Source organism: Trachypithecus francoisi, unplaced genomic scaffold (assembly GCF_009764315.1).
Source record: "Trachypithecus francoisi isolate TF-2019V2 unplaced genomic scaffold, Tfra_2.0 Lachesis_group5, whole genome shotgun sequence".
In the NCBI taxonomy this organism is placed as follows: Eukaryota; Metazoa; Chordata; class Mammalia; order Primates; family Cercopithecidae; genus Trachypithecus; species Trachypithecus francoisi.
In genome coordinates, this window is record NW_022681470.1 from 112,308,395 (window position 1) to 112,321,943 (window position 13,549).

Below are 13,549 nucleotides of genomic sequence, written 5' to 3' on the forward strand. Positions count from 1 at the left end.
TAAAATCTGGAAAACAACCTCTGTAAATTAGAGGCCGATGAGTGAAAAGTGAATTTTGTCTGCTAGGAACAGATACTAATACCTGGCAAATAAGGACTGTAAGAATCTGTACGTAGAATGAAAACAATGGAGGATAGGCTTGGAAGTTAACAACAACAAAGAAAATGGATGAGATTAAAGGCTCTTTGCTTTGTGCGAAGACTCTAAGCTGGGCCTTCAACATTAATGCCAATTCTTTTACTTGTCTTACATCTCTCTCCCCCAATCCTAAAACTTGGTTGCTTTCTATAAACTCACCTGATTCTCACCTCCCTCTGTTCTTTACTCTGAACAGGTAACCACATTTCCAACTTCCTTGAGAAAACAGAGGCCATGAGGATTAAACTACATCTCAACTTTTTGTCCTACCACCTCACTCAAAATGTTACATATCTGCACTTATTTGTACTTCTGGTCTTAGAGGTGTCTTACTTCTTCCTCAAAAATCAATTGCTCTACCGATACTCTTTTAAAAAATTGAGGAAAATTAACATAACAGATATTTAACCATTTTAAAGTATACAATTCAGTGGCACTTAGTGTATTCACAATGTTATGCAATCACCACCTCTCTCTAGCGACAAAACTTTTTCAATGCCCTATTCCCATTAAGTAATCACTCCCTTTTCTTCCCATTCTCCCAATTCTCATAACCACTAATATGCTTTCTGTCTCTATGGATTTGCCTATTTTGGATATATCATAGAAGTATTGGCCTCTTTTACTTAGCACAGTGTTTTGAGTTTCATACAAGTCGTACCATCTATTATTATTCCTTTTCTTGGGTAAATAATATTCATTGTATGTATATAACACAATTTGTTTACCCATTTTTCCTACCTAGACTCGTAATTCCTTTTTTCCCATCTGCTTGCAAATCTTGCTCATTCAATTACATTTGTTTTTTCAACATCTCTTTTGCTTATAGGATCTTAGCCCTCAACCTATAAACATTCTTAAATCTCTCCCTTTTACCACGTTGCTCAAGAGTAGTCTACACTTGTCTTCTTTCTTCACTTTCCACTCTGTAACTCACTGTACTCACCTTTCCATTGACACTGCTCTCAAGAGCAGGTCACCGACCTCCTAACTGTTAACTCCAAGGCCATTTTTCAGTATTTATCTTACTTATCTGCAGATAACACTGTTGACTGAAATATTTAATCAACTCACTTTTTAAGCTCTCCTTTTGGTTATGATATCTTTCTTTCTCTCCTGCCAATAGAGGCTGCTATTCTCTCTCATTTTATCTGTGGTCCTTTTTCTCCTCATTCTATATTATTATCTCCATAGGTCATTTCACCCATTTCCATGTTTTCATTACTGATGATCTCAAACTCCAACCTCTCCCCAACCTCAAATATAACTGCCCATGAGATATTATTTCAACATTCCATAAATAATTAAAAATCAACATTCCTAAATATGAATTCAGGTCAGAGCACCAGCATCCAAGACAGAAACCTGGGAGTACCTCTGACTCTTCCCATTTCCTTAACCCTGCTTTACCCCTTCACTTTATTGATTGACTAACTGATGGATGGAGACTCACTCTGTTTCCAGGCTGGAGTGCAGTGGTGCAATCTCAGCTCACTGCAACCTCCGACCCCTGGGTTCAAGCGATTCTCCTGCCTCAGCCTCCCGAGTAGCTGGGATTACAGGTGCGTGCCACCATGCCCAGCTAATTTTTCTATTTTTAGTATAGACAGGGTTTCACCACATTGTCCACGATGGTCGCAATCTCTTTACCTCATGATCCACCCACCACGGCCTCCCAAAGTGCTGGGATTATGGGCATGAGCCACCGCACCCGGCCTCACTTTATTATAGAAAGCATTTACAGTGTCTCCGCTAATAAGAGTTCCTATTCTCTGGAAATACCTGACTCTGATCTCCTTAGTTTCATAGTGATCCATCCCTGGCAGTTACATTTCTGCCCCTGACCTCAACTGATTGGCCTACAGATTTCTGCCTGACTTAACCATGGCCAGAATCTCTCTCCTTGGAATTTGAAACCAAGGTCAAGCAATCCCGGTCTAGTCTTATCTTTTTTTTGTTTTTGTTTTTGTTTTTGAGATGGTATCTTGCTCAGTCGCCCAGGCTGGAGTGCAGTGGTGCGATCTCGGCTCACTGCAAGCTCCACCTCCCAGGTTCACACCATTCTCCTGCCTCAGTCTCCCAAGTAGCTGGGACTACAGGTGCCTGCCACCATGCCCAGCTAATTTTTTTTTTTTTTGTATTTTTAGTAGAGATGGGGTTTCACTGTGTTAGCCAGGATGGTCTCAATCTCCTGACCTCGTGATCCGCCCGTCTCGGCCTCCCAAAGTGCTGGGATTACAGGTGTGAGCCACCACACCCGGCCTAGTCTGATCTTTTTAACAGAGATATAGAAACTGTGACTAGGCTGTTATCACATAAACTGAATAGCAGAGAAAGCTGGTAAGGAGAGAAAGAATAATAAAAAAGATACACAGAGGAGAGAAAAAAGATGGGGATAAAGAGTGCTTCCAGGCTTCCTGACAATTATTTCCTAGTTCTAATTCCATTCTAAGACTTGTCCATTCTTGCCTTTGGGTTCTAAGATATATCCCTTAATCCCCATCAAAAGTTTTTATTTCCATCCTGAGTTCTTACTAATTCAAATCTACTACTATCTTTATTATTTATTGCATAATCTTTCTAAAGCACAGTTTCTTCTATATCATGTACCCCATGATATGGATCATGGAAGGATATTAAACCTTCAACTGATCATCATTGTCTCAGCATGAGATATAAGGCCCTCCATGAGTTGATCTTTGACCATCTCTCCAACCACTTCTTCCCTGCCACTGTAAACTCTAGTAATACCAAACTCCTTCTGAGTTCCACGACTGGTCACACCATTTTCCTATCTCCATATTTTCATATATGCAATTCCTCTTTTCTAAAATGCTTTTATTCCCCTGTCTGCCTGATGATTTCTATTTCATCCTCTTAGCAGCTCTAGAAAAAGACTACACTGACCCCATCAGAAGTAACCACTTCTATTCCATTTCTGTTAATGCACATTTTACACTACAATAAATTTATTTATGTCCCTCAGCAACTACATGTCAGTTTCTTGGGCACAATGATTACAACTTACCCTTGTATTTTCTTCGACATATACCAAGTTTTACTTTATTTTTTGTGAGACGGTGTCACTATGTTGCCTAGGCTGATCTCAAACTCTTGGGCTCAAATGATCCTCCTGCCTCAACCTTCCAAGTAGCTAGAATTATAGCCACCATGCCCAGCTCCCAAATTTACTTTTTCTCCTTTTTTATTTTCCTCAAAAAATGAAGAGAGAAATTTAAAATAAACACAGAAAATTCAATTGTGTCTGATATGGCACTCTTGACTCAGGGGGTTTTAATCACAGGCTTAACGCCAATGCCACTACCACTGAATACTCTCCATCAATCACTAAAAAAAAAAAAAAAAGTTTTATGAATGCCACCAAAGTGTCGATCTAAGTAAGATGTGTTCCTCCAACAAAGTCTTTCATAACCTCTTACCTGTGTATTCTGGATAACAGATAGTTAACGGACTCCTCTTTATTTTTTCCTCAAAAAGGTCTTTCTTGTTAAGGAAGAGAATGATTGAAGTTTCTGTAAACCATTTGTTATTACAAATGCTGTCAAACAGTTTCATGCTTTCATGCATTCGGTTCTGAAAAAGAAATAAAGGATGATAGGTCAGTAGCAGATAGTAAAAGTGGATTAACTTAATGAAAAAGACAAACCAGCCGGGCGCGGTGGCTCAAGCCTGTAATCCCAGCACTTTGGGAGGCCGAGACAGGCGGATCACGAGTTCAGGAGATCGAGACCATCCTGGCTAATACGGTGAAACCCCGTCTCTACTTAAAAATACAAAAAACTAGCCGGGCGACGAGGCGGGCGCCTGTAGTCTCAGCTACTCGGGAGGCTGAGGCAGGAGAATGGCGTAAACCCGGGAGGTGGAGCTTGCAGTGAGCTGAGATCCGGCCACTGCACTCCAGCCTGGGTGGCAGAGCAAGACTGTCTCAAAAAAAAAAAAAAAGACAAACCAACAAGTTTTGTAGCACTGAATGGCATTAATGGAAATAAGTCAAACACCAATAAGATAAAGTTGAGTGTCAGTCCTCATTTGTATAATTTTGAGGTGAGAGGAGGTAGGAGGAAGGGCTGGCTAACATCCTTTCCACATAGTCAATGTGATTATAACATCTTTTTGAGAGTAATAGGACACAGATCAAAAAAATTAAAGATACTAAGTTTTGACTAAATGAGCAAATGGATGCAGACAATCTTCCTAATAAGTTATTTTCTATTTCCTGGTTACATTAGACAGGCTTTTTACCAGAAGCTCCAACATACCATCTCCTCGTCCTCAGCCAGAACAAGGTCATAATCACTGAGGGCCACACAGAAAATAATTGCTGTCACTCCCTCAAAACAGTGAATCCACTTTTTTCGTTCTGATCTTTGGCCACCTACATCAAACATCCTGACAAGGGGAAAGAAAGCACAAATTCAGCAAGGTCACACATACACCTCTCCCTAAACTGAAATAATTAGGAAACTTCCCACTATTACATATTCAAAACTTCATTTATAATAGAAGACAAACAAGGAATAGATTAAATGCAGTCAAAATAATTACCTTGGCTAAAAATACAAGACAACAACATGAGAAAATAAAATTTGTGAATAATCCAGATTCTAATTTTAGACAGATAGTTGAGCCTCCTCTCTATCAAAGCTTGTACCAGATGTGTGAAAAGTCAGCAGAATAAACACTGAAATGGATTAAAGGAAGGAGGGGAAAAGATAGGAAAAGCAAAGAGCTAAATAATACAGTTTGAGATAATAATAATAATGGCATATTTATTGAGTGCTTACCATGGTGCCAGACACTACTACTAAACATCTTAACTCATTTTGCCCTTGTAACACTCCTATAAGTACTATTATTATTATCCCAATTATACAGATAAAGAAATTGAGGCACATTCAATGTTAAATGATTTGCTCAAAGGTACACTACTAACAAACAGGGACTGGGGATCTGAACCTAGGCACTCTAACTCCAGCACCCATGTTCTGACTCTCAAAATGGTTTGCCTATAAATGCCCAATGTGCACTCTGCTTCCATAACTTCTTCCTACTAAGTTTGTTTTCCTTACCTTAAAAAAAAAAATTTGCAGATTAATTGTAAAAACAAATAAATTATATTTTTATGGTAGGATTCTATGAACCCAATAACCAAAAAACAGCCTTGACCAATATTTCCAAACTCCAAGTCTTACTTAAACCTAATTAATAAAAACAAAGTCTCAACTGTTCACAAACTTTATGTTCCACTCCAGATCAGTTTTAGTCCAATACTCTCTTCTGGGCGACTTACTTGGTATTCTGAGTCAACTGCTGAACTTCTATCAGCAGCATCCTCAACTACCTCCTACAGTAAAAAGAAGATCTGCACTGCTTTGTGTTTTAGCTGATACTTAGGTCTAATGACGTATACATGCAAATGGTTACTCTGTGATCTGTGTTTGAAGAAAATGATAAAATTTTTAAAGGCTAAACTCTGCCGAACTGGTTTAATGTATAAGATCAATAGTGACTAGAGGCCTACATTTCCAGAGATGTTTTTGCCCAGAAATTGAAAGAAATAAGACACAGTTGGTGATTTCTCAATGTATGCTTGAAAGGAATTATCTCTTTATGACCCAACTCTTCCTTTGGGTTGATCTTGCACAATTCTTTTTGACCTTTGGTCATGACACCTGAAATGATGTAATCACAAGTTGGCTTTAATATAGGGTCATAATACAGGTTTTAGGAAGGCTAACATCATATATTTCACCATGGAAGTCTCAAGGGGAGACACACCAATAACTTCAATTTACTCCCCCATTTTCTCTACAAAGTCTATACAACACTGTGAAGTTCCAAGGTGGGCTTTTAGCACATATTAACATTTACAATACCATTCACTAAGAGATCAACATTTCATAAACATTACCTCATTAACTGAGAGGCAAGTAAGCAATTACACAATGCCTTGCATATGGTAGATGCTCAATAAATGTTTGAATAAATGGATAGTAGTTTTGCCTAGAGAGAAGAGGAAAAGGAAGAAATGATAGTACTTCATAACAAGATAACTACATGCCAACAATCAAGTAGGTGTGGCACCTTAATTAGATCTGGCTATTGATCATGGCATAAAAAGACAGGACAGTTAGGATTTGCCTAACTAAAGACTGATCTATATAACAACACCAATAAGAAAGTTTCCAACACTAAATAATGATCACAACTTTTAATTATAAGTAGATTACAAACCTTATACAAAGAAATCTCATTCTTATGGTCTCATGAGTGATAATCCATGTGGTCTTTGCTGCTCTTGCTAAATAAATTCATCAGCACTAAAGATAAGAAGCAAGTCTATTCTAAAAGCATTCAGAGCTGAACTACTATTTTCCTGCACCAGGAAAAAAATCTAGTTTGGTGTATTAGGATTTCAAGACCCTGACTGGTATCTAGTAATAAGTAAACCCTATGTGGATTTCACAAATCCTGTGTAAGAGTTGGTTTCAGACAAAAAACCTGACAGGCTCTGAGGTAGTAGTTACATCTGTATGCAATAATGCCGAACATCACATTCTACATATAAGCATAATAACATAACTAAAGAACACATGGTATACTGAAGGAGAAAAGTTTACTCCTAATCTCAAAGGTCACAAAAGAAGAAAATGGGAACCAAAAAAACATTTCTAATATTTATAAAAGACCATTAACACAGAGACAAGCTGAGGCTTGTTTTAGAATTACTAATGCTGCCAGGCATGGTGGCTCACACCTGTAATCCCAGCATTTTGGGAAGCCGAGGCGGGCAGATCACAAGGTCAGGAGATAGAGACCATCCTGGCTAACATGGTAAAAGCCCGTCTCTACTAAAAGTACAACAACAACAACAACAAAATTAGCCGGGCGTGGTGGCATGCGCCTGTACTCCCAGCTACTCAGGAGGCTGAGGCAAGAGAATCACTTGAATCCGGGAGGCAGAGGTTGCAATGAGCCAAGATCGCACCACTGCACTCCAGCCTGGTGACAGAGCAAGACTCCGTCTCAAAAAAAAAAAAAAAAAAAGAATTACTAATGCTAATGAGAAAGTTATTTGTATTAGAATACTAGAATCTTCTCTCTCTAAAACTATCACAGTTGGACTGGGCATGGTGGCTCACACCTGCAATCCCAGCACTTTGAGAGGCTAAAGCGGGAGAATCACCTGAGCCCAGGAGTTTGAGACCAGCCTGAGCAATAAAGAGAGATCCTGTCTCTACATATTTGTTTTTTTTTTGGTAAACATTAGCCAGGCACAGTGGCATGAGCCTATAGTCCCAGCAACTTGGAAGGCTGAGGCAGAAGGATCACTTGAGCCCAGAAAGTCAAGGCTGCAGTGAGCCATGATGACACCACTCCACTCCAGCTTGGATGACAGAGAAAGACCCTGTTTCTAAAAAATAAAATTTTAAAACAAACCAAAAAAAATCACTGTTTAAATGTCATCTTACCAACCCAAAATACCTCTATCCCCATATTTCTGCACTGTACTAAGAACTTAATTGTACATGACACTACGCACAAATTACTTCAAGAGCCATGATAATACTTGCTCCATTCCATTCAACTGGAAGGGAAATTCAAATCAAAAAGAAGTGACACTGGGGAGAAAAGCATTTCTATTTTAATATCAAAATGGCAAAACAAAACCATGTAACTAGCCAAAAAAACTGGTTTTCCTAAGTTTAATATTGTTACCCTATTAAACATTCAATATCTGTTTTGGTGAGTCTAACAAGCAGCTGAAAAGAATAAAATTAAAACAAACCAGTTATCACAGGAAAAATTTTACTGGGAGGCAAGTTACAATTTATTTTTGAATTTAAATTCCTCTAAATGGACACAAACATTTGATGCTATTTGGAGAAACAAGAAATGTTTGGGCCCCCATTCAGTTAAAACATTCAAACAATGCTGATAAATAGGTTAAGTTTCTAAACCAAGGAATACTGCCCAGAGAAATTTTACCCTGATTAAGAGATGGTAAACTAAAACAAAAGATACCTGTATTTGGCACACCTAGCAAAAAGGCTAATGACTTACTTGAAGTATAGGTCTTTGAAGGTGAAATGCGTTTCTACAATGCCTGTGGTCTTCACTCTTGTCCGAAGAACATCTTGCTGAGTTGGAATGTAGTTAGACTGGGATATTCTATCCAGATCATTTAGATAACTAAATAAAAGACACATTTACTTGGTGAAGCCAACCATGTGCACTGCAAATCAACAGACTAAATTAGTTCCTATTCTAAACCTGTTACTAGTTACTAAAGTGGCAAAACAGAATCAGATCTTCAGTATCATAGAAAAGATAAGAAGCCAGGCATGGTGGCTCACGTCTAATCCCCACACTTTGGGAGGCCAAGGCAAGAAGATTGCTTGAGGTCAGGAGTTCAAGACCAGCCTGGGCAACATAAAGAGACCCTTGTCTTTACAAGATATTTAAAAAATTAACTAAGCATGGTGGTGTACGCCTGTAGTCCTAGCTAATCCTCCTACCCTTGAGTGAAGCAGAAGGATCACTTGAACCCAAGAGGTCAAGGCTGCAGGGTGCCACTGTACTCCAGCCTGAGTGACAGAGTGAGACCCTCGTCTCTTAAAAAAAGAAATAATAAGAAAAAATATGAATCCAACATAGGACAATTAAAGTATAGAGTCTATATACATTAACAAAAGTAGGTTTTTGTTTTGTTTTCTTTTCTTTTTGTTTTTGTTGGTTTTTTTTTGAGACAGAGTCTCACTCTGTCACCTAGGCTGCAATGCAGTGGTGTGATCTCAGCTCACTGCAACCTCCATCTTCCGGGTTCAAGTGATTCTCCTGCTTCAGCCCCCTGAACAGCTGGGATTACAGATGCTCACCACTATGCCCAACTAATTTTTTGTATTTTTAGTAGAGACGGGGTTTCACCATGTTGGCCAGGCTGGTCTCAAACTCCTGACCTCAGGTGATTCGCCTGCCTTGGTCTCCCAAAGTGCTGGGATTATAGGCGTGAGCCACTGCACCCAGACACAAAAATAGGTTTAATTCTACAGAATTAAACTGTGAAGGCCAATTTAAAAAATTAAAACAATAGGAACAGGAAATGTTTTTAGTAAAGAAAAATTCCTGAAATGTAATACTAAATTAACTGTGTACTGTATAATACCAAAATCAAACTATACCAAAAGTCCTCAGACGATTAAACTTAATAGGTCATGTGTGTTTAACCATTTGACAGGACATTAGAGAATGGTGTTTGATTTACTAAAATTAAGAGAACTACAGTGAGTAAGAATATTTTCCGTTTTCTTTCAGTAAACAGAAGAGTTGGGGAGGTTTGGGTTTTTTTAAAATCTAAACCAAAAACAAATTGTAAATACCTCCAAAAAAATTAATTTGTTCAGGGAAATAATTAAAAGACTGCTTCAAAACTATATTCTTTGCTGATTCCAGGCTAGAAAACTGATGAGCAGATGGCACCAATATAAGTGAATCATTAATGATCTATAAAACCAAATACTATCACTAATGTAAAGAGGCAAACTTAGATCAACTGTTATGAAAATCTCTATAATATAAGCACATGTAGTTAGAGGATTCAGAGCTTTCTGAATGAATGATGAAAAAAAGCAATTATAATCTACTTTTGATGACCACTGGTAGAATTATTTAAGCTCTCAATACCTGCAACTAAAACATATTAAAAGGTAGGCAAGAATCCTGAAACATTTCTAAAGCCAAGTTCTCATTGAAAGAATAAGAAAGTTTTCAAATACAGTCATGTGCTGCATAACAATGTTTTGGTCAACAACAGACTCCATAAATGTATGCTAGTGATCCTGTAAGATTATAATGGAGCTGAAACACTCCTAGTCCCTAGTGACATCATGGGCCATATTATCCTTTTATATGTTTAGAGATGTTGAGATATACAAATACTTACCATTATGTTACAATTGCCTACAGTATTTAGTACAATAACATGCTGTACAGGTTCATAGTCTAGGGGCAACAGGCTATACCACAGAGCTTAGGTGTGTGGTAGGCTATACCATCTAATTCTGTGTATGCATAGTCTATGACGTTCACACAATGACAAATCACCTAATGATGCATGTTTCAGAATGTATCCCTGTCCTTATGCACAGCCTGACTATATCATTTAATTTCTTCTTGTAACAAATTAAGCTAGAATGATGATGTGAAAAGTAGGGAAACAATAATATTGGAGAAAAAACCTTAATGCTTAAAAGTACAAAGAGAAATACAGATAACAAGTGCTCACCAGGCTCCGCAAAAGTACATTTAAAAAAATACATTCTGGGCTGGGCATGGTGGCTCACTCCTATAATCCAAGCACTTTGGGAGGCCGAGGTGGGTGGATCACGAGGTCAGGAGATCGAGACCATCCTGGCTAACACAGTGAAACCCCATCTCTACTACAAATACAAAAAATTAGCCAAGTGTGGTGGCGGGCGCCTGTAGTCCCAGCTACTCGGGAGGCTGAGGCAGGAGAACAGTGTGAACGTGGGAGGTGGAGCATGCAGTGAGCGGAGATCGCGCCACTGTACTCCAGCCTGGGTGACAAAGCGAGACTCCGTCTCAAAAAAAAAAAAAAAAAATTCGGATTCTAGGTTTTATAAATAAGTATATGTAAAAGAGGTAAAATAGGATAACACGTAATAGCTTCATATAAGTGTTCATTACAAATTCTCTAAAACTACGTTAACACTCAAGATAATATCCTTGACAAAAAGATACTTCAACTTCATTCCATGACTCAACCTTCTCTTTCTATACAAAGTCTACCATTGTGATCTGGCAAAATATTTATTAGTGAAATCCACAGTGCAGCCCAGACACAGAGAGCTGGCTGCATAAAAAGAAATACCACAATTCTAATTTCCCTCTCTAGCTGGCTATCAGTGCCAAGCCCTTACACAGAGGAACTTATGAGTTGGAACAGATTCAGAACCCAGCCACAATAGATGTCTCTCCTCCTTCACTTGCTCATAATAAAATGCCATGGAACTAATTTAGTGGTGCCAAGTCTCCCATTTACATTCCAAGAGGGAACTTTTTTCTCCAAATCATACAAATGACCAAGGGCTCTATAATCCTAAACTTAGACAATTTTTATAAAGCATCCTATAAACTTCTAAGAGTGTCTATTACTTAAACATTTCCTTAAGGATGGGCACTAAACTTTCTCTAGTGTCACCAAGTTATTCTCTGTTATAGTTTCACGGAGAAAAATTACTTACTATGAAGCAGAATCATTAAGCTGATATTCCCTGGATCTGCTGAAGCAAGCTTGTACCCCACCATCTCGCCATAACCGTTTAATCACTCCTGCTAGTTCTGGAGTCATGACTCCTTCTTCAGCACTGCCAGCTAAAACAAATAACTGTCGGGCATCATCCTGAAGAAAGCAGTTAAGAAAGAGACAGATGACTCTCCATTTCCTTCAGACTTGATGACAGTCTCTTTAAAATACACACACATTACATGTTATGTTAAAAGAGGTGTTGTTACAGAGACCTTTTCTGACAGGCCAGCATGACAGAATTTATAATTAAGTCTTTCCTCATTCTCATTCCACTACCATTTTAAGTCCAGAACTGAGCTGAGAAATTATTTTACTTCCCCACAACTCCTCTACACATCACCATCCCCAGAAAAGATCATTTCTGGCCAGCCCACAAATCTCCATCCAGATTGCTAATAATTTTTGAGAGAAAAAAACTGGTTTATGAGACAGGCTTATGTAAAACATTCCCGTTCTATTAAAGGAACCCTACAATAAAAATAGAAATAAAAAGACTAGCACATAAGAGGTAAAGTCTAAACACCTTAAAGGGAGTAAAACATTAATCAAGTTTAAGAAAAAGTATTCTCTTCTTCGCCTTCAGCCCAGACAGCAGAACAAGAAGAGGAGATGGAGGCACTTAAGGAGTCCAGAAGTCTAATGGGGGAAATAAATCCCTCAGGGAAAGATTCAAACAGTCCCTAGATTTCCCTAAAGGAATAATAATAATGTTCTGAGAGAGGGAAAGGAAGGCAGCAGGAGGAAAAGAAAGTAACCAAAACTTAATGAGTCATAGCCACAGTTTTCTTTTTTTTTTTTTTTTGAGACAGAGTTTCGCTCTTGTCACTCAGGCTGGAATGCAATGGTGTGATCTCTGCTCACTGTAACCTCCACCTCCTGGGTTCTAGTGATTCTCCTGCCTCAGCCTCCCAAGTAGCTGGGATTACAGGCGTCTGCCACCACATCCAGCTAATTTTTCTATTTTTAGTAGAGATGGGGTTTCACCATGTTGGCTAGGCTGGTCTCGAACACCTGACCTCAAGTGATCCACTCGCTTCAGCCTCCCAAAGTGCTGGGATTAAAGGCATGAGTCACCGGGCCCCGACATAGCCATAGTTTTCTAGGTTGTTATAGTTTTTATACATAAAATATGTGACAGAGAGGACAGAAATGGATTATGAGATTTTTATCGTTTTGCTTTATTCTATCCATCCCTACTTGTTGTTTCAAAATAAGCACAGGTCTCGCAGGATGATTTTCCCAACCACATCTAATATTTATCTACCTTGAGAGATTCCAAATAACTATAAAAATAAAAAATTGAAAAAGTATATAACATGTAAAGAAAAAGTAAAGGAGAAAAGGGAGCAATCATTTGTATCTTAAGTAGTCATCAGGACAAGTAAACTAATAAACAAAAGTCATTTCAGACCACAGGTGAACTCACAACCAAAAACTCCAAAGACTTGTGAATTACCAGAACTTGTGCATCCACCTTAGCAAAACAAAACCATCAGAAGTGCATTCAAATTATTGTTGCCAAACTCTGGGTCTCCAGCTCTAATGGTTTTTACCTAGTAATATTTCCTCCTTTATGATCCTTTCCTGTATTCTTTCTAGCAATATTTAGGCTCAACCCACTCTCATTTAGCTTCTTTTTTTTTTTTTTTTTTTTTGTTTTTTTGAGACCGAGTCTCGCTCTGTCGCCCAGGTTGGAGTGCAGTGGCCGGATCTCAGCTCACTGCAAGCTCCGCCTCCCGGGTTTACGCCATTCTCCTGCCTCAGCCTCCCGAGTAGCTGGGACTACAGGCGCCTGCCACCACGCCCAGCTAGTTTTTTGTATTTTTTATTAGAGACGTGTTTTCACCATGTTAGCCAGGCTGGTGTCGATCTCCTGACCTCGTGATCCACCCGGCCTCCCAAAGTGCTGCGATTACAGGCTTGAGCCACCGCGCCCGGCCTCATTTAGCTTCTGAGATTAGGCGCATTCAGGATGGCATGGCGGTAGACTAGGCTCAACTCTAAGAAACCTTAGCTGGCTGGGCGCGGTGGCTCACGCCTGTAATCCCAGCACTTTGGGAG

The 13,549-nt window shown here is 38.9% G+C and overlaps 1 protein-coding gene across 1 annotated transcript in view; it reads right to left on the reverse strand.

The window, feature by feature from the left end:
* Positions 1 to 13,549, reverse strand: part of GNAI3 (G protein subunit alpha i3) — a 48,579-nt gene that overhangs the window by 3,008 nt on the left and 32,022 nt on the right. Inside the window, exons 4-7 of the mRNA XM_033197215.1 lie at positions 11,424 to 11,581; positions 8,224 to 8,352; positions 4,419 to 4,548; positions 3,579 to 3,732 (exon numbers count right to left, since the gene is read on the reverse strand). Coding sequence (XP_033053106.1) covers positions 3,579 to 3,732; positions 4,419 to 4,548; positions 8,224 to 8,352; positions 11,424 to 11,581 — 571 coding nt within the window. The remainder of the gene's footprint in view (positions 1 to 3,578; positions 3,733 to 4,418; positions 4,549 to 8,223; positions 8,353 to 11,423; positions 11,582 to 13,549) is intronic.